The 26399-nt window shown below is 28.5% G+C and overlaps 2 protein-coding genes across 2 annotated transcripts; both read left to right on the top strand.

Annotated features, from left to right (window-relative positions):
• The first annotated feature begins 4183 nt into the window (after positions 1 to 4183).
• LOC132932739 (COP9 signalosome complex subunit 4-like) lies at positions 4184 to 12373 on the top strand. The gene is made up of 9 exons (XM_060999106.1): positions 4184 to 4368; positions 5955 to 6034; positions 6157 to 6278; positions 6354 to 6490; positions 6593 to 6704; positions 8142 to 8331; positions 11672 to 11842; positions 11899 to 12099; positions 12170 to 12373. The coding sequence occupies exons 1-9, from the start codon at positions 4286 to 4288 to the stop codon at positions 12301 to 12303; spliced, it is 1230 nt and encodes a 409-aa protein (XP_060855089.1). The 5' UTR covers positions 4184 to 4285; the 3' UTR covers positions 12304 to 12373.
• Positions 12374 to 24460: 12087 nt separating this feature from the next.
• Positions 24461 to 25695, top strand: LOC132939085 (uncharacterized). Its single transcript, XM_061006107.1, has 2 exons — positions 24461 to 24717; positions 24830 to 25695. Exons 1-2 carry the CDS (start codon positions 24461 to 24463, stop codon positions 25521 to 25523), a joined length of 951 nt encoding a protein of 316 aa, XP_060862090.1. The 3' UTR covers positions 25524 to 25695.
• Positions 25696 to 26399: the final 704 nt, after the last annotated feature.

Genomic DNA, 26399 nt, shown 5'->3' with positions numbered 1-26399 from the left:
TACATTTAATTTTGTCAAAACTTAAGGTCTTTTGAACTAAAATTGACGGTAAATGATCGAGGCATCATAAAATTTAAAATCTACTTACTAAATAGCCTAGATATGTTTTCAAAGAATTTGTACATAATATACATTAACAATTGAAATCGGACACTGCGATTTTTAAGTATCATAGGCATGTGTAAATTTACCATCGCGTATCGGTCTATAATGTATGAGAATACGTCTGCTAATATTCACTTAAAAAAATGATAAGATTGATTGTGTAGCGTCATACATTTTGGAAAAGAGGAGATTTATTTAATAATACAAAAAAAAAAACGGTTTATTTGTATACAATGTTTTTTTTTTTTTTTGTAAATGGGTTTTTGTAAAATGTTAAATAATTTCTAAAATAAATATAAAAAAATATATAAATCAGTTTTGGTGTGGGTGAGAGTTCGAAATTTGTATGCCTTAGTATTTAAAAAATGCAACTAAAAAACTATAACGGTTGTCCAACCGGCTCTACTAACAAAATGTATATATTATGTATCATCAAAAAAAAATTATGACACAATTTTATGTATTTTAAACGTCGATTGAAAACATCGATTAATACTTGTAAATGTTATGCATAAAATATTTTAAATAAAACCTTTTTTTTAAGACGTTTTTAACACATGTTTAAAACTCATTTCAACCCTGACTATTACAATGTCGATATATTATAGTGTTATAGAAGATCATATAATAAATTATAGGGTGGTATATAATTTTATAGGTGAGTAACGATACCGAACACTAAGCAGTTTGCCCTTTTGATAAAGACGCATTCGAAGACGAAATTTGTATCACAGTATGAAGTTCACATGACACACACACACATAACTATATTGTTCATATACTATTTTATGACAAATTATCTTTTCATTTTGTACCCAGATGTTTTTATTTTTTTTTTCCAAATAAATTACATGAGTGTCTAAATAATATTATCCGTACAGACCAAACTACAATACCTATATTATATATATTATTATCATAACGCGTGTATCATATAAATATTATTATATCGCAATCATTTTGTATCGTCATTTTAAGAAAAAAAAATTGTATTAAAATTTAAAATATCTATAAATAGTTTAAAAAATTTAAAAAAATAATATCTTATGGGAAATGGTAGATAATATAAACATTTGGAAAATATTTAAAGTAACTATTGTTGATCGTTTTTGAACCACTATAAAATAAGCAAAATTCTTGACAGTAAATATTGTTGTTTAAAGCGAGAATAGCAGTTTCGTCAAAATTCAAATGTCAGACACTAAAATAAATAGTTGTGGAATTATACAATATATATTCAACTTCACAGTAATAACAACTCATGAAGAACCTTGTATTAAATCTTTCAAATCATGTTTTTTTTTAAGAGCGATAAATATTTTGTTGACATTATAATAAAAAAAAAATGTCTAATGTCTATAATTATATTATATAGGTGTTATTCTAAGAGGGTCAAAATATTTTGAGAATGTGTGTTTAATCAAACAGTGACGATTCAGCGTTTTTAGGGACCTACTACGCATCCTACTACCTACACTCTGACTAAGCTCACAGGTTTTTTATACAATACATTCATGCAATGATGGTGATTCTATAGTCCATGTGTGGCTTCAGGAACACATACAAATGTTTACTTGAGTGAGTGGTTGAGTGACTATTTACTATAGGTACAATGATTAATAAATTATTAGTGTAACATAATTAAACACAAAACAATACTAAATAAAATTTTTAAAATAAATCATTCTTAGAAGAAAACCTAGCATTTATAATGTTATTTATATTTATTCAACTAGTACATTATAATCAAAACAATATTTACAGCATGCGTGGACTTCGATTCTTGCTATTGATTTTACAATGATGTGAGTTTTTTTTTGTCTAATCTTGTGAATTTGTATTTTACATGACACAAATAATAAATAATAAGTTTAGTTTTTGTGGAAAGATCTGTGTTACAATTATGCAGACAATTAGGCATTGATGATAATACAATAAAATAACCAACAATTAATACAGTTTAATATTCCGAAAATATCGGACATTATTTACTGTTAAGAATAACTTTCTAAGATGCAAAATGGTTTTCGTCTTAAACTGGTTATGCATAAAACTCCGTTGTTCCTACAGAACGATATAAAATATCATATTATAGACTTTCACAGTTTATGCAAAACGTATTGTCCAGTAGTGAGTGGCAAATGTACTACTCTTTTTTGAGTCGTTAACAGAACCAAAAAACCTGTACTTATAAGCACAATTTTATAGTTCGTCTAATGTCTATACAGTGAAACATTATACAGTTATTTTAGGTATAAACATCCATGTGGAATTATTTCAAGACATGATATTTTGGGGTTCCTATTATTTGTATGGTACTGTTGTAACTAATGTACGATAATATCTTAATAAGTTAACAAATCTTTACATAAATAATTTGATGCCAATTGATTGCTCAATTAAAATCATTATTACTTATTTATATTTTTTTGAATTTTTTTTTTCCATAATTCATGATAAATATAAAAATATTATTTCATTAAATACTATGAAATTTTTGTAGTAGCTTTTAACCTAAAAAAATACGAAGAACTATATAAGATATAATTATTAATTGCATAATATACATAAAAATATCTTTTATTATTATGTAAATAATACAATACACATTATTATAGTAGGTAAGGTACACCTACGAATCTATGATTGAAATTTATAAGTGATTGTTATATCATTATTTTATTCGTGTAGCCCAGACAAAAATAATCACAAAATATTAAAATTATAGAAAGATAGGAAAACTTAAAAGAAATCTTGTATTACATTTTTAAATCTTAGATGTAAATAGAATGTTTCTTATAAGTTTCTAACTCAAAGTAATTTGTTTTTAAATTGTCACAATCTTAGCTTCAGTTACTCATGAACAATATTGTGGATTTATGCTTACTTTTTTTTTAATTTCCACTACCAACAACTTCAAATTTTTTAACCTATCAAAATATGTTTTGTTTTAATACTTTCTGAACAATTATTATTGTACAAATGGTACTACGAGGTTTTAAGAACTTATAGTTGTAGTATTGTGCATTAATTGTTTCTTATTGCGGCCGTATTTTGTCCTATTCGTATTCATTGAAACTAAAATATATAACCTAAACTAACCTATACCCTCCCGAGTGATTTTATGAATAAAAACAATTTCTTTTAACATTTTTGTAGATCGGTCCGTTATACTTTCGACGTACAAATCTGGCGTAAAGGGATTCGTATCCAAATAAAATAGTACAAATGTCATCAAATTCATCAAATGCAAAAACAGCAAAATAATTAATAAAAGTGTCAACATTGAATTCACTTGGACCTAATAGAAGCTACGTTTTACAGTTGTAAGTGAGCTAGAAATAATATTGTATTTTTCTACAAATCCACAGCCCTATAGTACCTAAATATTACTAAACATTATGTCTATTGAAAAACCGAACTGGACCGGGTCTCCGCAGCAGAATCGTACCAGCTGTGGACGTCGTCGGTGGTCGGTATGTACCCAGAAACCAGATAAACACGCAGCGCCTTGGCCTTTGACCGGTCGGTCGCCGCCGTAGATAAGTACAATAATATAATATTAAGTATAGTAATATAACGACTGTATAACGTTTGATATATTACACTATATTATAATATACACTGTCGTATAACAGCTTCATGGAGACGGCCGTATCGGTTAGAACCATGATAAAATTACGTGATTAATTATTAGGTATTAAACATTATTATATTTTTATCATCGACAGTACAGTTCCATCGTTCGTCTATAGGAGGAGGAGGAGGAGGAGGAGGAGTTCGGATATCGAAATCCCGATTTCCCATTCCCGGTCACGCACTCTCAGTCTCATAGTCGCACGGTTACCATACTTACTGCAGATAGTCGCCGATCACGTCAAATCATCGTTCAATCCGTTTATGTAATTTTGAATTTAATCGGTTCGTCAAATTAATTTAAGTTCTAGTCTACTTCGCCTGTTAACCTAACACCACCTGTTCACAGTACGCGTGTTTCTAGTTTGGGCGTTACCGCTGCAGTCGGGTTATCCGTCACAAACGCGCCAGCGCCCCTAAAAAAAAACATCACATCTCAACAAATTGTCACGGAAAATTTCGTAAAGTTGACGTCGTCGTCGTCAATTCGTCCAAATCTCGTGTTCTCGTCCGTTATTGCACCTTGTACGTGTTCAGATAAATTATGACGATCTCCGTCGACGAAGTCAGTTATGAGTTGCATCTCATCTTTGACTCGTCTTTGTCCGACATTCAACGAATTGAAAGGTAAGATAATATTTTTTCATACGTAGTTGGGAGTATTTGATGATTGCTCGTTTAAATCATCATGACTTCTGCAGATACACTTAAAAAAAAAATATATCTTTATGAAAAATTTTCTTATTTTGTTCTAATTCAAAAACGAATAACTATAAACAAAAAACGTGAAAAATAATATAAGGCTCCTGATATATTGTTACAATAGTAGTTGAAAAATACTAAAAATACATAGGCACAATTTTATTTTATAAGCATTTAAAGTTCAATTTTTAACAACATTTATCAAATTTAAAATTTAAAAATGTATAAAAGTGTTCAACTTTTTTAGCTAACGATTGGAGATATAAATCAAGGTTCCACGTAAGTAGGTTATTATGTAACCAAAACATCTCAAACAAATAAAAACATAGTTTTTGTTATAATTATTTTATGTTCAAATTTGGACGAAATTACATATTAATTAATAACCAAGAATAAAGATTTTAGTTATTTTTTTGTAATTTAATAATATTAATTCAACTTACCGGCTACTGTCTAATAATAAGTTATTAATAGGTAATAACAATACAATATAGGTATATATTATATTAATATCCACACTGACAAACCGTCTCCGTTCAGAATCGTTTTTCGTATACAATGATATCGTATCATTGAATTAAAATGTATTACTATCTATTATACAGTGACCCACTTATAACCTACTGTACAGCAGAGCGATATCCACTTACCCACCTTTTTTACTTAAATGTACGTAAAATTTTCTGCAAAATCATATATTTTTTGAAAACATTCAAAAATATTTTTTATAAAGATTATGTTTGGGTAGGTACAATAGGCACAATATCTCAGTATGAGATTTAGGGAGGCTGAAGCCTGAAACTATTATAAAATTGAATAAGCTTAAAAAAAAATTAGAAAATGTTTGGGAGGGCTGTTATAGTTGTTTATGGAGGCTTTGTCCCTACGTCCCTACAAGTTGCGCATATGATACGTAAGATTGTATGAGTCTCTTTGTGACAAAACTGTGTTAACACTATAATAATTGACATCTAGATTCTAGATGATACGAAAAAATGAAAATCAGTATCTACGTGTTCGTTTATCAAAGTGTTCGCAATTTCTCATATCAAGATATTCTCTATCACTTATTAATCAACCCAGTATTTTTAAAACTGAAGTTGTATTATTTCAAGATAGTTATAAAAATGGCCAAAACAAGCAATTGTGTCCACTGTCTATCGTATTAATCAATATACCTATATATTTGAATTAATAAAATAGTGTATAAATTATTTTTATCATGTTTATATACCTACTTATTTTTTAGTTTTTTGTTTCCAAAATCTTAATATGTTTTATGAATTTTCACAATTTTTCAAAATACTATAAACATTTAGCTGCATATATTTAAGCATATTTTGACAACTTTTAGTACAACAAGTACCGAAATCTAAATTCATTTATTTATGAAAACTGTAAAAACTTGGTGTTATTTATTCTTAACCCTATCCCCCATTTTATAATCATGACTACGCTACTTAATGTCAATAATGATAAATAATAATAACACTGTCGATCGACTGTTGTAGGTGTAGGAATCTGGTGAACACCATAATTACAACATGGTCGCCCAATTTGGTAGAAACGTTGAAAGAAGTCGTCGAATTCTGTAAGTGATTTACATAATATGTCGGTCTATAGCTCGTTAACACAACGTCTGAGCCGATCCAACTATTGTACCTATTCACTTTTTACTTTATCAACACAACTATTTAATGCGTTCGATTTCAGTTGCTCAGGATGACGTCCACTTGTTCGTATCCCGACAGATGCTTTCCGATTTCTGTTTGCGGATCTTACCCTGGTTGTCGGATTCACAGTCTAAAATAATGGCTCAATTCATGCGGAAAGAAGTAAAGATGACACTGCCATACTATAGATAACTGTACGTTGCAAACAAAATTATATATTATTTGATTTTATTTTAGATGCAACCGAGGGCGGTTCATTTTGAGTTTCATTTGTCCATTGTCTGTAATCATTTATCGTGCATTTACGAGAAAGAGGAAAATTGGAAAGAAGCAGCAAATTTGTTGGCCAGCATCCCAGCAGAATCGTATTACAGGTGACTATCTAAATGTTTATCTTATTGATTTATCATAGTAGGTAGGTACTTCTACTTAAAATTATTGTATTGTCGTATTACATGCTTAAAATATTTTTGAAGATTTTCAGTTGATTTTGAATTGGAATTATATATGAAAATTGCACGTTTGTACATGGAAGATGACGAGCCATTGCTAGCAGAACCTTACGTCAAAAAAGCTTCAGTGTTGCAAGTATGGTTTATACTCAATACAAATACAATTATAGTTTAATGCCCATTTCAGGTCTAAATTGCTTTAACAATAACAACAGAACGGTACAACTGTAGACTAAAATTATTAAAATTTTTTTTAAACAAAAATGATATTTTGTTCGATTCACATTATTTCAGTGATTGAACTAAGATTTAAAGATAGGTAGGTAGTTAAAACTATAAATTAAGATCAAGATAACGTTTCATTTCAATTATTATTTTGTGATATCAATATTTAATATTATTTCTGTTATATCTATAGACTGAGTACTTACTATCAAAAGCTAAAATATATTTTTTTTCATACTACACACTTTATATTAAACTTGGAGTTACCACAAATGGCTTTCCCTCCCACCCCCCCCCCCAAAAAAAAAAAATAATATGTATTTAATCCATTAAAAAAATAAACTGATGAAAATGTCAACAATTTAAATTTATATTATTATTAATCCTTGGATAATATTTCCAATAAATGGTTTATTTTTATTCTATAAACAATTATTTTTAGTCTGAGTAACTTTTTCAAAACAAGCATTAATTTTTTTTTGTAATATTATTTTCAACACCATGCACTCTACAGGCATCATTGGTATGGTTGTTATGAGCTGTAACAGTAGATGTAGCTGGGTCAATTGTCTTTTCTTTTTTTAATAGCCACTTATGAATTATTAATATTTAATATTTCAATACTTAATTTTTCAAAACCAATAATTAATAAAATATAAACGTAAATTGAGTGAGTATTAATTAAAATAAAATATTGAGTCATAGATCGTAATTAACTGATAGTTATTAGTTTTATTATAGATTTATACACTCTACATAATATTACGTAATACTATATACTGTATAATTAATCAATGGTTTCATTTAATAACAATTCTAAAAATAGTAATATTCATAAAAAATTTAAGAAAAGAAATAAAAAAATTAAATTAAATAATAATTAAATTCTTCTCTATCTATTTCCCAATAGAAATTTTTCAAATACTTAATGAAGAAAAAATTTAAAAAAAGTTACTAGTTATCACTGGCCATCACTCACTTTTTAATTTGGTATTCCACACTTAGCATTTCGTACTACACACAATGTTAGTCCCTGCATATTATACTAAAATTATATTATCATATCTGCAGACCAAAAGATGTTACATTAGTGTAAGGCGTACCCAGTAAACATTTATACGAATATAAAACGTATAATATACGTATACATTAAACTAACCCTACGTATATTATATTAACTGCTACGAAACTAATTTTAAATATAAGTACTATGCAATTTAAAATATAGGCATCTATAATATAATATAAGTATCTAAATAATGTTTTTTAGAAGAACCACTCCATTAGTTGAATACAAATAGAGAGATATAATTCTAATTAAAAAATTATTTTAAATATTATTTTTCAGTTTGAAACAACAAATAATGATCTTCATTTAAATTATAAAGTTTGTTATGCACGAATGTTGAATTTCCGTTTGAAATTTATTGAGGCAGCACTAGAATATCATGAATTGTCGAACTGCCAATCATTCGGAGAAAGTGAACGTTTGATCGCATTGAAGAATGCACTTGTCTGTACGATATTATCATTTACTGGTAAGATATAAAAGATAATTTTGATAAAATCTTGTAGGTACAAGTGTTATAAAATCATTTGTTATTAAAAATAATAAGATGTAGTTTAAAATGTATTTATTAGAAATATCTAGGTAATGACTAATTGTGTTATTGGTCAACCATATTTTTTGGGGGAACAGACTAGATAGTTTACCATAGGTTGGTGCAAACATTTTTTTTATTATTAAATACAATTATACAAATTCGTTTTTTTTTTATGAAAGTATAGGTAATTATTTGATTTGTCCCGTCTCATTAAGATATTATATACATTTTGTTATTGATTTTCGTTATTTTGCATTCTATGAACATATTGTATGTTTAATTTCTTGAATACTACGAGTCACATTTCTTATCATTTATCATATACTTTTTTTCAATGAGGGCCCATAGGTGAAATTTGTGTGGTTTGTTTTGCCTATTTTGGCCTTTATGTTGCGTGTTGCCGGTTTGAAACATTTTTGAAGTATTTTTAATTGGTCTTAAGAGGCCGCTATACCCGCATGCGTTGTCACCGTCTGACAAATGCACGACATAGCAAAAACAGTTTTTTGTGGTACAACTATGCTCCCTCTGTATTTATAGTAGAGTTACCTAAAGTTCACAACACATGCGGATGAACTTTATCTGTGCTGTAACGTTATTGTTTTTTTTGATAGCACTAAAAAATAATTTTAGATTCTGAGTGAAACGATTAATGTATTGATTTTACAATGGTGTGTCTGCCATCACCTTCTAGGACAGTAAAAATGCTTAGTTTTTCTTCAACAGTATCTTTTCTGATAGGAATGTGAATCTAGTTGGTACTTTGGGGGGGTCAAAAGTAAAAATTTCTAAGTAGTTTTCAAAAGCGCCGTGAAAAACAAAAGAAAAATATAACGAAAAACGGGAATTTTTACGCAAAATCTGTTTTCGAGAAAATTGATTTTGGTGTTTGGTGTAACTCTAAAACAAATGAACGTATATATTATATGAAATTTTCACTGGTTGTTTATATTAGCATTTACTATACACGATAAAATTTTTTTTGAACTGTTTAGGAACATTTTCTAATAATTTTTTTTCTATGCATGTCAATAAAACTTTATTCGTTTGGTAAAAAAGCTTGAAAATTTAATACAAGACTCCTACTACATTGTTACAATAATATTTGAAAAATATTAAAAATCCTTAGTCACAGTTTTTATTTATAAGCATTTAGAGTTCAAATCTTGACAAAATATGAAAAATCACGAAAATTAGCAAATTATATTAAGTTGAGAATTCATATAAATTTTCTTTTTTAATCTGAGATTTTAAAATGTAATACAAGATTATCTATAAGTTTGTCTACTTTTATCAAAAAAAAAAATGTCTACGAGAAATTCAAATTCAAACTTTATGAGCGTTTGAAATTAATATTTTTACAACATTTGACATTCACTCGATTTCTCATGTAACAATTTTCTTATTTTATTGTAATTAAAAAACGAAAGACTGTAGATACTTGTAAATTCACTGAATGTTTATATTAGCATTTTCTATACACCATACAATTTTGAAAATAATTTGACTCTTTTTGAACTGTTTACGGACATTGTCATTTTTAAATTTTTTTAGTGTTTATTCTATAAATATCAATCAAATTTTATTTATTGGATAAAATAGCGTGAAAATGTAATGCAAGACTCCTGATATATTGTTACAATAGCAGTTGAAAAATATTATAAATACATACGCACAACTTTATTTATAACCATTTAAAGTTTAAATGTTGACAAAATTTAGCAAATTTAAAATTTAATAATTATTTTGTAGTTAAAACTTTATAAAATGTTCAACTTTTATAGATAAGGATTGAAAATGTAAAACAATATTCCACGTAAATAGGTTATATATAAATTACTTTATTCACAATAATATCCTCAAATATACTTTGAATATCATAGGCTGACTGACCGTTTTCGCTCTGAATCGTTTTTCTTATATAATGATATTATATCATTGAATTCAAATTTAACACCATCCATTACAGGGTAACTCACTTGTAACCTACTGTACAGAATAGCGACATCTACGTACCCACCTTTTTAATAATTAAACGAAAAAAAAAACCTACAGTTCCTAAACTGATTGTATTTTAATTTTATTTATGCTATCCAAATAATAAAAACGGTACAACAGAGATAAAGTTCTTCCCTATGCGTTATAGAGTTTTGTTAATTATACTATAAATACAAAGGGAGCGTAATTGTCCAGCATAAAATAAGTTTTGCTACGTTGTGCATTTGTAAAATAGAGAAAACGCATGCGGTTATACCGTCCTCTTAATCTGTTTTATTTGATATTATTACTCAGGTTATTTTAAATTAACTATGAATGAGTTTATTGATGCCATTGTTTCATTATATAACCCATTTACATATTTCATCAAAGTGTATTCCTTATCTTTAGCAAACCCATCCGCCCTTTACAGTGTCCATAGCAGAAACCTCCGGGGGCCCAAATAGAAATTCAATCAAATATGCGTCCGAACTAGGACTTCTGGCTTACCTCAGCAGCATACGAAAAAAAAGTGTACTGGTATTCATGTCATTATTTTCAATAGTATTGTTACTATTTCTATCATTAAGCTTTGTAATAGCACTCAGCTAGTGAATTCATGCAATTCATAGTTTATTTATGTTGGATTTTGATGTATATTATATAATATGTTATGACTAGGGCTCGGTTGTTAATGACTAAAATTGCATTAAAATATGCATTTAAAAATGTCAAAATATGCAATTATATACCTTAAACAATATTAAATATAGGTTTGTTTTAACAAATTATATGCAAAAAAGGTTGATATTAATTTTTAAAAAAATTATGAACTCTTTTGAATTTTTTTCTAACTTTTTAATAATTAAATGTTTTACATCAGCACTGTAATGGTATAAATAATAGGTATCCAATTTGCTAACATTGGAAAAGAACTCAATGTGAGATGAAAATTATTGGAATAATGTTTATTGATTAAAAAAAGATATATATCAAGTTATTAACAATCAAGTTAGGAATTTAAAATATTCTCAAATGTATCATATTATATAAATATTAATCTATATAGGTAGATATAAGATTATTTGGATACAATAAAAGTAGGTAATTGTTTAGAATTTTAATTTACGTTAATAAGTCAACAACTGCTCTTTAGCACAATATCTGGTCTTTCTAACATTAATATTTTAATAATGGTTTTATAATATTCTGTATTATAAGACTGTCTTATAAGTTATAACACCCCTATCCAGGTTTATGTACTCCAAGTTTTTTTAACCTACGCACTTTGTGGTAGGTAACTATCGAACTCAGTTGCTGAAATTATTCTTCAATGATGAAAGATGTAAACTCTTGATAAGACTAAAAATTCTGAAAAATCTATACATGGTTCGTTTTATTAAACCTAACGAAATAAATGAAATCGAAACAATGTTGATGCCACATCAAAAAGCCAAAACAATTTATGGTAATTTTTTTCAATATTTAACATTAAATCCATTATAATATTTAAACGTCTTGTAGGCACCACTCTATTGATTGAAGCCATAGCGGAACATAACATTCAATCGATCAGAATACTTCATCAAAATATAAAAATTGAATCATTTGCCAATTTATTGGGATTTCATCCATATGAAGCTAAATTAATAGCAGCAAGAATGATATTCGAAGGGCGCATAGAAGGTTCAATTGATGAGGCAAATGGTTTAATAACATTTAATCGTAAGTCTCATTTTTGTTAATTTCATGTACCTACTGTAATTTATGTAAGTAATAATTCTTTTGTACACAGCCCAAAAACCAGACCAATTACAATCTTGGCATAAGAAAATTGAATCTATGAAAACTCAGTTAAATCGTATGAATGAACTCTTATTGGAAAACAGTTCGGTACAGAAAGTTGAGGAAGATCAAACAGATGTTTAAAAGTCGTTATTAATGTACAATTAAGGGGATTGTAAATCGGAATGGATGAATCTTTTGTCAATCAATTAAACTTTTGAAACTGATATGAATTGTTTTTTGTATGAACGTTTTTAAACCTTATGAAATTTAAAATGTAGATTATTCAAAATTTAAATTTAAAATCTTGTAATGAGCCGAATGGTCTGCGTCTAAAAAAATGCCAATATTTAACTATTAATAATTGTCTGTTTGCAATCCAATCCCTTTAAGTATATTATTTTATGTTTACAAATATAATGTTTTTATAATCAAATTGTATGACTAGAGTTTTTTTTTTATCAATTTGTATTAACGTTTAATGTTGTACAAAACGTATGCATTTAAATCATAATATTTTAACAAAATACATTCATAATATAAACGTATAATTAATAACTAACCTAAATCTTATCAGTTATTTTTAGTTTTTATTACAATCTATGCAACAACCATTAACAATTGTTGTCTTCATTTTTCAGCTGTTTACTCTATTTATTCACTTATAATTGTATTTTTATTCTATATGATGTCGATATTTCATTACTTGGCCAACCTCTCGACTACTTATTAACACTTTGGGAGCTCTTTGTATTAAATCATCAGTAGGACTCAGATTTTAAAGCACAATTTATAATAAAAAGCATATTTATTTTTAAAAAAGCATTAAAATAATCCGAAAAAATCAAAAATTAATTGGTTTATTTGGAATTAGAATGACAATGAAAAAATTTTAAATTAAGTATTAAGTATTAAAAAAAAAAACTCATATCTTTTATGCTAAATTAATATCATATGTGTATGTACCTAAAATCTACATCATAATATTATGTATATGGTATATTTCATAGGTGCACTTTGTCATTGAGTAATGGATGTTTTAATGTGTTCAATATAAATTCAATGATTATAAATCATTGTATACAATTAATGATGATTCTTAAAAGAGAGTCTGTCAGCTTGTCACTTGTTAGGTAATCTGGTCCTGGACGTAGGTCATCATCAAATCTCAGTGGATAATGTAATTTCTATCACGCAATGTTATGACAACGTTGGATAATATCAATAATGGACTTACTGGCACAACCACATAGTTGTATTCCATAGCCCATAGTTAATACCATATTCCATATTGGTATTAATTATCGCTAGTTTGCTTGTTGTCTAGTTAGTTTGTCTAGTTCGAAGTGTCTACCGATCAGCCAATAAAGTTTCCTTAATTTCTCTTTAATATGCAGTTTTTTTCTGGCGAACGTGATGTTTCCAATTTAATCGTGAATCGAGGTGCATTCCTGGTTATTTTGCATAATCGTTCTGTGGGATGATCTGATGTTGATCCAACAATACTGGGAAATATACACTTTTACACAAAGTATAAAAGGGTGTACTAATGAAATAAAACATATTTTATATCATAAAATACCATTAACACGAATGTGATTGTAAGCCGTTTACATTTTGTTATTATTAAAATAAGGAATTTACAAATACTCAGTGGAATGATAGTTTGGCGGAGTTGATACGCGTTGAAATCGATAGATTTCTTACAAGTAATAAGATCATTTCGGCGTAATTGGTAAACACCCCTCCATAATCACAACCGTGTCTCACGGGAAACGCCAGGAGGGATGGCAATAATATAATATAATCGAACGTGTCCTGACTGACTCACTGATTGATCGACGTAGATAACGCCTAAATAATAAACTATTGAGGATTGCAATTTTCCCGGTACCTATATTATAATAATCTCATAAGTCTAAGATATTTTTCGGCAAGATATTATAGACGGGAGTGGGTAGGTGTATGGTATACAGATATTCTTCACTTGGGTGCAGTACAATAACTAATAGTATATATTTTTATAAAATAACTCTTATATGTTCTCTATAAATGTTTAGGGACTGTTCGAACACTGAAGTACGCGTGATCAATTGTTCGATCAAGATTGAACATAGATACCTAGATAATCGTATTCAATAACACACAAAATACACATTGAAGAATTTTTATTAGATAAAAATAATTTAATTTATAATATAATCACTAAATTGTATATAATATATTTAATTCAATTCAATATAACACCACTCTCTTCAATGGATATACAAAAGAGAAAATAATAAGAATACATAAATACTACCTCAAGTCACGTTGTGTAAGCTGAGCGTCATTTAATTTATTACATACGTGACGTACAATAGTTATTATTTTTTATTAGTAATCACTACAACAATAATATTTATTTATTTTATTATTAATGTTATTTTACGAATAACTCAAAAACAAAAACACAAAGTCGTAATTTATTATTTTTTACACCTCATCTCGTCTCAATCGACCACGCGTGGTCTACAAACAAAAATAATGAAATAGCATAACAATATAAATAATAATATAATAATATAATACAACATAATATTATAGCGCATAGTATTGACGACTAGATGGTTTAGGAAACATCGGCTTGGCATCAGGCCGTGGTATTGGTGGCACACTCGCAATCTGAGGTGTATGTTTGGACTTCTTTTTCTTGTGCGACTTGCGTTTGCCCATCGCGTCTTGAGGGTCCTTTGACAGCCGTTTACGATCTTTAGAAGAAGAATGAGAAGGATACGTAGAAGACGTCTTAGAAGAAGACTCCTTAGGAGAAGTCGCCTTAGAAGAAGACGCTGAAGGAGACGCATAAGAAGGTTTTGAAGACGACTTTGAAGAAGACTTAGATGAAGACATGTCGTTGGTAATCTATAACACAATGATAAGACCGTAACAATTATGTTTATTTATTATAAACATCAACTTTTTTTTATTTTTGGTAAAATATTAATTATTGATGTACTTATAGGTAATAATATAACGTAACAAAAACACTCCTCCAAACCCCGTGTAGAAAACGCTAATTATAAAAAAAGGCTCTAAAAGTTATGATATCATTTTATAGCTGAGATTTTTAACTATAGGTATAATTTATGTTAAAAAAATCTGTTAAATAATTGATCTTAGTTTGGTGACTATAAAACATTTAATAAGTATTGTGGTATCACCTGTATTAGACAATACGCGGTAAACCAACTATCGCCTTACCCACGTATTCTCTAGTTAATGACACTCTCTAAAGTTAATTAGAATGGCACTGTTAACTCATTGAGGTACGATGGTATGCGCTTGTCAATTCTTAGTTCGTTCCTATCTAGTTGAAATGACTCAAAGATTACATATACCTTGGCACTATTCAGTTTAATAAAACTTCATTTACACATAGTACGTATATCCCGGCGCTGTTCCTATAAAAGGTAAGAACGTGTAACGAACTGTGACTACGTATATAATAATAATAATAATGATATATTCAATAATAGACATAAATGCTGCAGGGAGCACGTAACCCCGGGCGGCATACATCGATAAAACTAATAGTAGTAATATCAGTAATCCCGGAAAGCCTACATCGATAGGAGTACAGGACTAATAGTAATAACATCAACGGTACCGCGCAACACGTGATAAGTATATGCACGCATTATCCATATTCTAGGAAAAACGAATAATATAATAAGCGTGAAAGATCATGACTTTGTACAAAATATATACTCCTAAAATAACATAATTATACGAATGACGCCTAAAGGTGACCTCAGGAGTACGCAGAGATATACCGTTTTTATACTAAAATGCCATAGAAGGGAGCTATTAGGAATACCCGACGAGGTACGTCGATGGACAAGTGTCCATCAGACGAGCACCAGCAGAGAAACCACCAAGTCAATTATTAAGTCACATCTCGTTTACCAAAGTTATTAGTTAATTATTTTGGACTTAGAATATTTACGTTAAATTACAAATAAATATACATAACTCATACATTCAACTTGTTAATTATTTCAAAATACTTCCATTATTGAGCTGGAGTAGTTGGTTCGTTACAAAATTGGCGCTGTGGACAGGGTGTCTCAAAAGATACTAAGAAGAAAAGAAAAACAATTAAAAAAAAATTTTTTGAAAATCTTCTTAATTCAATCAAGGAGGAAAATTCTTCACTGGATCACCGTTGAGAGAATTGATCACCTTCCAGCAACTCCGAGAAAGAATCCTGTACAACTACGTAATATAGCCAACTACAATCAACCGTAACCAAATGGAAGCACCCGCTGTACCAGCTGCGTTGTTGTGAGTATGTAGCATAATTAATATCGGTGTTCGTCTCCTATGGTATAGTACTTACATACTTACACCATAGTATATAATAATAAGTGAATAAAAATTAGTCGTGTTATATTAAATAGGAATTTTAGGAACTTTGAATTTTCGTTTCAATAAAACAAATTGTGTGAAAATTTACAATTGTTTAAATAAAATAAATCAATAGTTTTTCGAAGATTAAATTAAAATTATTTTTGAATAAAATAATAATTTATTTTGAAATAACGTAAATAATTATTTTAAACAAATTAAAAGTTATTCAAACCTTTAAATTAAATAAAATAATAATTTTATTTTCAGGAATTTTATGTTTCAATCAGTTTTAATAGTTAATAGAGTAAGCTATAGATATTGTTCAGTACTTTAAGTTAATCCAAATAAAATAAAATAATAAGTTTATTTTACAATAAAATTATTCAATCATTTAAATAATTTAAAATAATAATTTAATTTAATTCAATATTTTTCATTCTAATAAAATAAAATAAAAATTTTTATTTTACAATAAAATTATTCAACAGTTAAATAAAATTAAAATACATTTTCAATCATTTGAATAAATTAAATTAATAATTTAATTTAAAATAATTTTAATCATTTAAGTAAATTAAAATAATAATTTAAATTTACAATAGATTTTCAATCGATTTAATTCAAACAATTTAACTGTTCGGAATTTTAATTTTCATATTCAAATACAAATTTTTCTGATCGATTAATTATTGAACATTTATACCAAATAGTTAAAATTATTTAAGCTGAACAATTTCTATTTTACGTATCAATTAATCGAATTCAATTGTGTTGTGCATTATAATAATTTGAGTTAAATAATAATTTTATAGATTAAATGAAATACTTAAAAAAAAAAATAGATATTGAAGTACAACGGAAATTCAAATTAATTATTTAGTGAACAAATAATGAAAGGAATTGTTTTATTTTATTAATTATTTCAGAGAATAATTATTTTGAGAAACATTTTTATTTTTATTTTACTAAATTAATTAATGTTTATGAATAAATAGTTGAATTTATTTAAGAAGTTTATTAGGTAACAATTTCCAATTTTAGAGGTAATTAATTGAAATAATTCGTGCTAGTCATTATAATAACTTTAAGAATTATTATTACATTTTATTTTAATAAAAGGGGGTTAAGTATTATTGTTGAATATATTGGGGAATATATTGAGAATTTATTTGGAATTTTTATTTAAAGGCCGTGAAGTAAGTCCTTATATTTTGTGATTTTTATTAAGACAATTGATGTCTGTAATTGGAAATTTTATTTAAAGGCCGTGTAGTAAATCCTTATATTTTATGATTTTATTAAGACAATTGATGTCTGTATTTGGAAGTTTATTTAAAGGCCGTGAAGTAAGTCCTTGTATTTTGTGAATTTATTTAGACAATTGTTGTCTGTGTTGAGATTTTATTGATTTTATAAAGGCCGTGTTGTAAGTCCTTCTGTGTTATTTGAATTTTACGACAATTGATGTCGAGTTATTTTATTGATTTTATATAGGCCGTGTTGTAAGTCCTTACGTGTTTTTGAGTTATTACGACAATTGAAGTCGATATTATTGAATTTTATAGGCCGTGCAGTAAGTCCTGATATTTGTGAATTATTTGAAGACAGTGAGTCTATATTTTGAATTTTATTTTACAAGGCCGAAATAAGTCCTTACGTGTTGAAAAGAGTAGGTTAAATTATAAAAAGAAATAAAAATAATTAATTCAATTAATACAGTTAATAAGAGTTACTATTTTTGAATAGATGTCGTATTGGCTGATTAATCTGAATTAATGCAAAAAAAATTAAGAGTAACTATTTAAATTAAAGTTAATTTTAAATCGTATTAATTAATTTAATTAAATTAATTGTAAGTTAGACAAGTTAAGTCAAAATTCTTATTAATAATTAATTTACTTTAAATAAATCATTAAATAAGTAAATTTGAGTTGAATTATTGAAGCGGTCGGGTTGATTGTGGATAACTAATAACAATTGTTGTTAATTATCTATAGTTAATCGTTTGCTGATTTGTTTATTTATTTAATAACTTAATTGTTATTATACGTACTGTAGATGTTGTTATTTGATTAAATTTCATTAGCGAGTTAATTATTACGTACGATTTAAATAATTTTATACTAGCGTGTCAATTACATTTCAATTCTGTTTTCGTTTAAGTTTGTTTAATTAAATGATTATGACTATTGATTAATGAGTCAAAAGGATAATAATACTAGTTTAACTGATAGTGAAACTGAAAGTGTACAATTAATAAATCAGGAAAGTAGAGAAGTCGTATAAATTAAATCAACGAGTTCTGAGACAATTAATAATAAAGATAGTGAATTAAGTAACCCAACATCTAGCCCTAAGGAAACCAAGAACGATACAAATAACGATATAACTATTATAGCTGATAATAAGGAACTATTAATTGACTTAAGTACAGAAGAAGGTTATCAATATTCCATAGATTTTGATAGGGAAAAATATTTAGGGGCTATCAGGGAAAAGAATTTATTGAATACAAGTATACGACCGATAATAGTCAGTGAAACTGAACTAAGACAAATAGGTACTCGTACTCAGAAAGGAATTATACACACACAGTTAGAACCAGTTAAACGAACTAGAAAAACCAAAATGCCTACCAAAATTCCGTTAGACAAAGCCACCCTTATGATCCCCACCTGTACCGGTGAAAGGGACGTGTACCAATTTATTAAAGCTTGCGATTTGGCTTGTTCAGCCGTGGAAAAAGATGACCTACCCATACTTATGACATTTATTAACACCAAGTTATTCGATCAGGCGTTAAATGTATGTCGATATAGGGACACCAGTGATTGGGAAGGTATTAAGTTAATTCTGTTAGATGCATTTGAACCACAACAATCGACATCTTCATTGCAAGTAGCATTAAATTCCGTACGAATGAGAAACAATTAGGACGTAGGTGCATACGCGCGTAGAGTAGAACAATTATATTTCAATCTATGTGTAGCAAGCACTAAGGGAAAAACTACAGACTAAGCTGATACAATTCACGATCAATTAAAAGAACAGACACTGGTAGTTTTTATTAAAGGGTTAATACCTAGCTTAAAGACCATCGTAAAATCCCAAAAACCACCCACTTTGGAGTTAGCAATCCCGGTTGCTAAGGACGAAGAGACCGAGATTAAGTCTGAGACCGATGCATATCAATATTATGGAGGCAATAGTTCAGGTAGACAAGTAAACAACTCCACCGCGAATACCAGAAATCCTAACAGGCAAAATAATAATTACAACGCTCCGAATAATAATAGATCTAATTATAACAGTATTAATTTATCTAGACAAAATTACAATCCGAGAGGAATTTTTAATCCAAATCCAAATTTTAATCGATCACAATATAATGGAAATACGAATTTTAATAGACCTGATATAAATCACGGTAATAGGAATAATGATAATAGTAGTAATCAATATCAGCCTCGAGGTAATAATAACTTTAATCGCAATAATAATTATACACGTAATTATCAGAATAATAACCACGCAATGGCCACTATACAATGTTACTAATGCGGAGGAAATCAATTCGCTCGAGACTGTGTTCAAAATCGTCATACTAATAACAATAGTAATTCGCGTCCAACTAACAACAATTTCACGCGACAGCCTACTAATTACAACGCTCCGGTAGACGTTATATGCACGTATTGTAAAAAATCTGGACATGACGTCACTAAGTGTTTCAGGAAACAGAATAATGATAGGTATAATAATAATTCGGGAAACTCGCAAAGATCGGGAGACATGAGTCGCGCTCGCCCGATAAATTTAATAGCCACAGTCGAGGAAGATTTCGACGATGTTTACACATCGTATCAGTCTTAAACAACAATCACGTCACTTGTCAGTCTGTCAATATAAGAAAAGAATTTATAGAATTACTCCTAGATACTGGAAGCGATGTTAACTTAATAAAATTTAGTGCTTTGACAGGTGACACATTAGTTCAAGAAAATGGAAAAATATATTTAAAAGGAATTAATGATAAGATAGTGTCAACAATAGGACAAATTAAGATAACTTTAAGATTTAATGATGTTAATAAAATAGTCAATAAGGTAATTAAGGATGATTTATGTTTTAAGTTGAACCCACGGACGGAAACAGTAGTCTCCGTACCAATTGCCGATCCGGCTATGGAGAATAAAAATATTATAGTATATAAACAGGAATTAATTAAGGATGTTTACTGTGCCAATGTGGTAGGAACAGTAAAATCAGGAAATGTTATAGTTAGTATACTAAATGTTTCTGAAGTAACCAAGGAAATAAATGAAAGTGTTATGAATCGAATATTATATGATGCCGTGACAAGTTATGATATACATACGGTACATACTGAAATTAACAACGATAATCGTGTAAATAGGATATTTAATTTAATACGAAGTGACCATATGAGCATTGATGAGAAACAATCCATCTTTGAAATATGTGAACAATATTCTGAAATATTCCATTTAGAAGGCGTAGGGGAAATTGAATTGCTGATAAACTATTAAATATATATATATTATTACTATAGACACATATTGTTTCATTTATTGAATTCTAATGACCCAATTACCTTAGGTAAAACAGAGGAATCTGTTATTGCACGATTCTAACATGATATGACCGACAATAGGGAATGGTTAGGCGAATGTTTTTGTGAAATATTGTTAGTTTCCATGGAGTTTATACCAGAACTATAAGACCTACTGGAATACAAAGAATAACCAGTTAATTATATTATTGATTATTCGGTATACTGGCGATTCATGGACAAGCAGGGGTTACAGATGATGCGACAAAGGATAATAGAATATTACTTAATGAAAAAACACCACTAGGAGACCTTGTGGTACAAAGCATAACTAGTATTCAGAACAACGTGATAAGGTTACCAGACATATATAAACAAAATTGTAATTTACAATACATACGTATAAAATGCAATGGAATAATTGACGGTGACAAACTATATCAGCAAAATGAGATATATCTATCCGTGTACATAGGCAAACATTGTTCAATGCACTTACTGGGAGCAGGAGTAGAAGAAAACGAAGGAACAGCTGTAATACAATTCGGGTTGACAGGAGAAAGGATAGTAATTAAACAAACACTATTTTTAGAACCCACCAGAAATCAAGAATATCAAATCAATAACCATTCAGTAAATACGGAAAATTTAGAAAAGGAGACTAAGAAACGATCGCTACCCGACATTTTAGAAACAACCACCCAGTTGAACACTGCTGAACAAACAATGAAACAACCACCGAAACAATTGAAATCAAATGCAATTATCACTACGTCTACTACAGTCACCCAGTTACAAGATGAAGAAATTACCACGGAACAATTGAGTACAACAACAACCGAATCCAATCTTGTCACCACTGTAAGTGAATCACGCGTAACTACCACAACTATAGAAGAACTCACCGAAACCAATAATCTAAGGGATGTAACCGAATCCAGTGAATCAATAAGGTCTACTACAATATGCAAGGAACTAGCTAACAAAAACGGGTCAGAATCAAAATATATACATGTGTTAAGTTTTACAATGGGGATAATAATAATTGCAATAATTATATCAGTAATTATGGTAGCACGTTATTACAAATTGGTAGAAAGAAATCGATTAAATTATTTAAATACAATGAATCTTACTTCATATAATCTTATGATGATGTAGACCTCGCAGATACCCAATCATAATTAAGAATATTCTACAATATCCAGTGCTTCGAAGTTAATGTGAATCATGGTACACGACCTTTAGTAAGACTGTAACCATGTGACACAGAAATGGAGAATGAACTGGGGAATTATAATATTAAATATAGAAAAAGAAAACGAGTATAGGTATGAGAATAATTATAAATATAGTAAAATTCGTACTCACCAGAGGTACATGTAGCTAATTAAGATAGAGCTATTGAATTAAGTATATCAAACAATTATTGGAACATAAATATATATAATAGCAATAGATATTACGATTTATTATTATTGATTTGATACATTGAAGTTGACATGAAACATGGTTACATGACCTTTAGTAAGACTGTAATCATGTAACATGAAAACGGAGATTAAAACAAACATTTAGCATAATTATAGGAAGTTCATAACAATATATATTGTTATGATGATTTTGAATTATTTTCTTATATAGGTTGTTATGCATCCCTATCATTCAAGGGCAACTACCGTACATTAATGAAGAATTTAAAAATGAGACAGCTATATTTTTCGAAAATCAGGGCGAATTAAGAATTGTAGGAGCACATTGGGAACTTGTAACTTATGTACCTTTAATTAATTACGATACACGTTATGATCAATTATCAAATGAAATTACTAATATGTCCCGCCATTGTAAAGATATAATATCTGAATAAGAAGTATGCACAAGACTCGCACATGTAGTAAAAACCTTGTTTAAGGAAATAGCGACACAACGAGAACAAATGTATGAATCCATTGATAGATATGTAGGTACTGACAACAAAATGTCTGCAGTTGACAGAAATAGGAGAGGGCTCATAAACATTATAGGTAGTGCTATGAAAACACTATTTGGAGTATGCGACGATGATTGCACCAAAGAAACTAATAATAATATTGAAAAATTGAAAATATGTTACACATTTTAAAAAGTCAGACCACTGTTGTAAAAGCAGCAGTACAAGGAATAGGGAACACAACCACTGAAATGAATAAACTACATGAGGAATTAGTAAAAAAACAAGGTGAAATTTATAAGAACTTAAAGGCAGCGGTTAATCATACATATACTATGGAAACAATGATACTTAGTAATAGGATACATAACATTTTTACTGCACTAATCACACAATTTTCTTATGAAACTACGACTATAAGTGCCATAATAACAGCTGCTAGAACAGGGATCTTACACCCAAGTTTAGTAACTCCTAGAGAGCTGGCTAGACAATTAACCCAAATCAAATTAAATTTACCCGTTAATCTAAATTTACCCATGGGGTCAAAACCAAATGAAATTTATGAATTAAGTAAGATAACTAAAATGGCCGTATATTATAGTAGAAACCAAATCGTTTTCCTAATTAAAATACCTTTAGTAATCGAACTAGAGCTAACATTATTCAAAATAATACCTATTCCACACAAATTTGATTTCCATCATAGAACCTAACCTGTAGGAATAACCAGAAATAGAAAACAGTTTACAACTTTCACTGAAACCCAATTACTAAGTTGTACAGAGACTGAAATTTTCAATATATGTCCAGAATTTCAACCCGTACAACATGAATCAATTATGCAACCTTGTGAAGTTTCATTATTCAAAAATCCGGATGAGCTACCCAGTAACTGCGAAGCAGGAATTATAATAATTACCAAAAATATTTATCATAAACTAAAGTATGCCAATACATGGATTTATACCACTACTAGTGACACATTAACTATAACGTGTCAAGGTGAACAAGAACCATACATAGTAAAATTACAAAATCAAGGGTTAATCAATTTAAAGCAGGAGTGTAGAGCTTACGCCAACGATATAGTTTTAAATCCCACCAGAGAGGTTAAGTCAAAATATTATGTAAATTTCATACCCAAATTAGGAATAGGAAGCTTGACATTAAGAATTCCACAACTCGAAGCCATAACAATACCAAAATACACACAGAAACATGATTTATTAAAATTAGATAATGTACATGAGTTAGCCCATTCTTTGAGTGACATCCAATCAATGATAGATTAGGAAACGGATAGGCAGAGTGGAAATGCAGAAGATACTAAATATTATATGTCTTATGCTTTGTTAGGATTGATTTTATTTATATTAATTTTAATATTAGTAATATATATAATGTATCGTTACACTAATGTGTTGAAAAAACCCCGTACTAGTAGGGCAATGCAAATAAATGAATCTATTAGTAAAAGTAAATTTTATACACAACAAATGTATGAAACAATAAACAAAGATAACCCACATTCATACGAGTTACAAGGACCGGTAATGCAATGTAAGTCGTATGAAGATAACGAGATAATTGAAAACAAAATTATGCTAAGTAAAGAAATAGCAGGTACAAGTAAATTAAATACAGGTACTAAATTGCCGTCAATAATAAATAATTGAAATTATTGATTTGAACAAGTATAACAAGTTATAGTGTAATTAGTAAATAATTAATTAATGTAATTAATATAAAAATGTTCATGTTATATATAGAAAAAATACTCACAAATTCGTAATCATAGATTTCGAATTCACCAACATCCACAAGACTAGTATGGTACTGATATCAGGTGCTATCTCAAATAGTCTGGACCGTTTTAAAATAAGAAAATTGGAAGGAAGACCGTTATATTTACCAAAAGACCAGGAAATAAGACCAATGAGAGACAAGGAAATATTAGTGGCCCGAACAGCCTTAGCACGAATCTTTAGGACAAAAACGGAGATGAGAGACATCTGTATAGATCAACTCAATCAAAGTTTGAAAGCACCAGTAAATAGCCTAAATGTAACATACATAAGGAACTATATAATGCGAGACAACAAGATTAATATAATAGTAGCATGGGGCGGGAGTTCGGACAAAATCATACTAAAAAGGTTAGGATTAACAGAATTTCCATTATTAAATTTGCGTTGTTACTACAAACATTTAAATCAACAATTCTATTTACAACTAGAAAGAGTAGAACCTAAGGAACTAATTTTCGAAGTAGAAGTATGGTATTATGATAAATCGGGAAGGATACTTAACCTTACCGAAGGTCATAATTTAATATGTAAAAAGAAACATAAAGTAACTCATGCCCACGATCCACGCACAGATGTCATATACACAAAATGTATTTTCGACTATGTGGTTAGGATATACAAATATGAAAATCTAATTAGTCATTTTCCTGGTTAACAAAAGGAATTATTTTACAGTTTTTAACATAAGTACATTTGAAGTTTGATTGAAGCATGGTTACTCGACCTTTAGTAAAACGGTAACCATGTGACATAAAAATGAATATTACTTATTGTTGTTATAGTAATTTAACTAAGCACACTTATTATTATATTGGTCAATAATGCTATAAGAGATTTTAAATATTATATCATATGTGAAATGTTATGATTAACAAACATTTATTGTAATTAATGAGTATCTAATCATAAACAATTTACTAATCATATATTATTGTATTAATTTATAAAAAAAAAAAAAAATTATTAAAGAAAATTTTATATTATATAAAATGAAAATTATTATACTATGAAAAATGAAAATTACTATATTATATTATAAATGAAACAGTTATATTATATAAGATGAAATATATATATATTGTTATGTAAATGAAAATTGTTATGTTATGAAAAACAAAATATTGTTATGTAATGAAAATTAATATGTTAAAAAAAAAAAAACAAAAATATGTAAAATGGAAACCATTATGTCATGAAAAGAAATTATGTAAATTGTCGTTATGACAATAATCAATAATTTATATATAATATTATTGTAAACTTATGAACTATGTAATTATGTATGTTGTCCATTGTTTTATTTAAACTTTCTTTCATGTACACATTTAAAGATTTTTGTAGTTCTACAAATTGTAGCCCTACAAAAACCTTTGAAAGGGCGATGAGGTGTAACAAGCTGTGACTACGTATATAATAATAATTATGATATATTCAATAATAGCCATAAATGCTGCAGGGAGCACGTAACCCCGGGCGGCATACATCGATAAAACTAATAGTAGTAATATCAGTAATCCCGGAAAGCCTACAT

Source organism: Metopolophium dirhodum, chromosome 1 (assembly GCF_019925205.1).
Source record: "Metopolophium dirhodum isolate CAU chromosome 1, ASM1992520v1, whole genome shotgun sequence".
NCBI classification, from domain to species: Eukaryota; Metazoa; Arthropoda; class Insecta; order Hemiptera; family Aphididae; genus Metopolophium; species Metopolophium dirhodum.
Note: the sequence above shows the minus strand (reverse complement) of the source record. Positions and strands in the feature narration are given on the sequence as shown.

Bases quoted from the DNA above. Each gene is read 5' to 3' on its own strand.
- LOC132939085 (XM_061006107.1), top strand. From the start codon at position 24,461: ATGTATCGTTACACTAATGTGTTGAAAAAACCCCGTACTAGTAGGGCA. The intron at 24,718-24,829 runs GTCAATAATAAA...TGTTATATATAG, and splicing joins AATACAGGTACTAAATTGCC to AAAAAATACTCACAAATTCG.
- LOC132932739 (XM_060999106.1), top strand. From the start codon at position 4,286: ATGACGATCTCCGTCGACGAAGTCAGTTATGAGTTGCATCTCATCTTT. The intron at 6,491-6,592 runs GTGACTATCTAA...ATATTTTTGAAG, and splicing joins CCAGCAGAATCGTATTACAG to ATTTTCAGTTGATTTTGAAT. The intron at 12,100-12,169 runs GTAAGTCTCATT...TTTTGTACACAG, and splicing joins TGGTTTAATAACATTTAATC to CCCAAAAACCAGACCAATTA.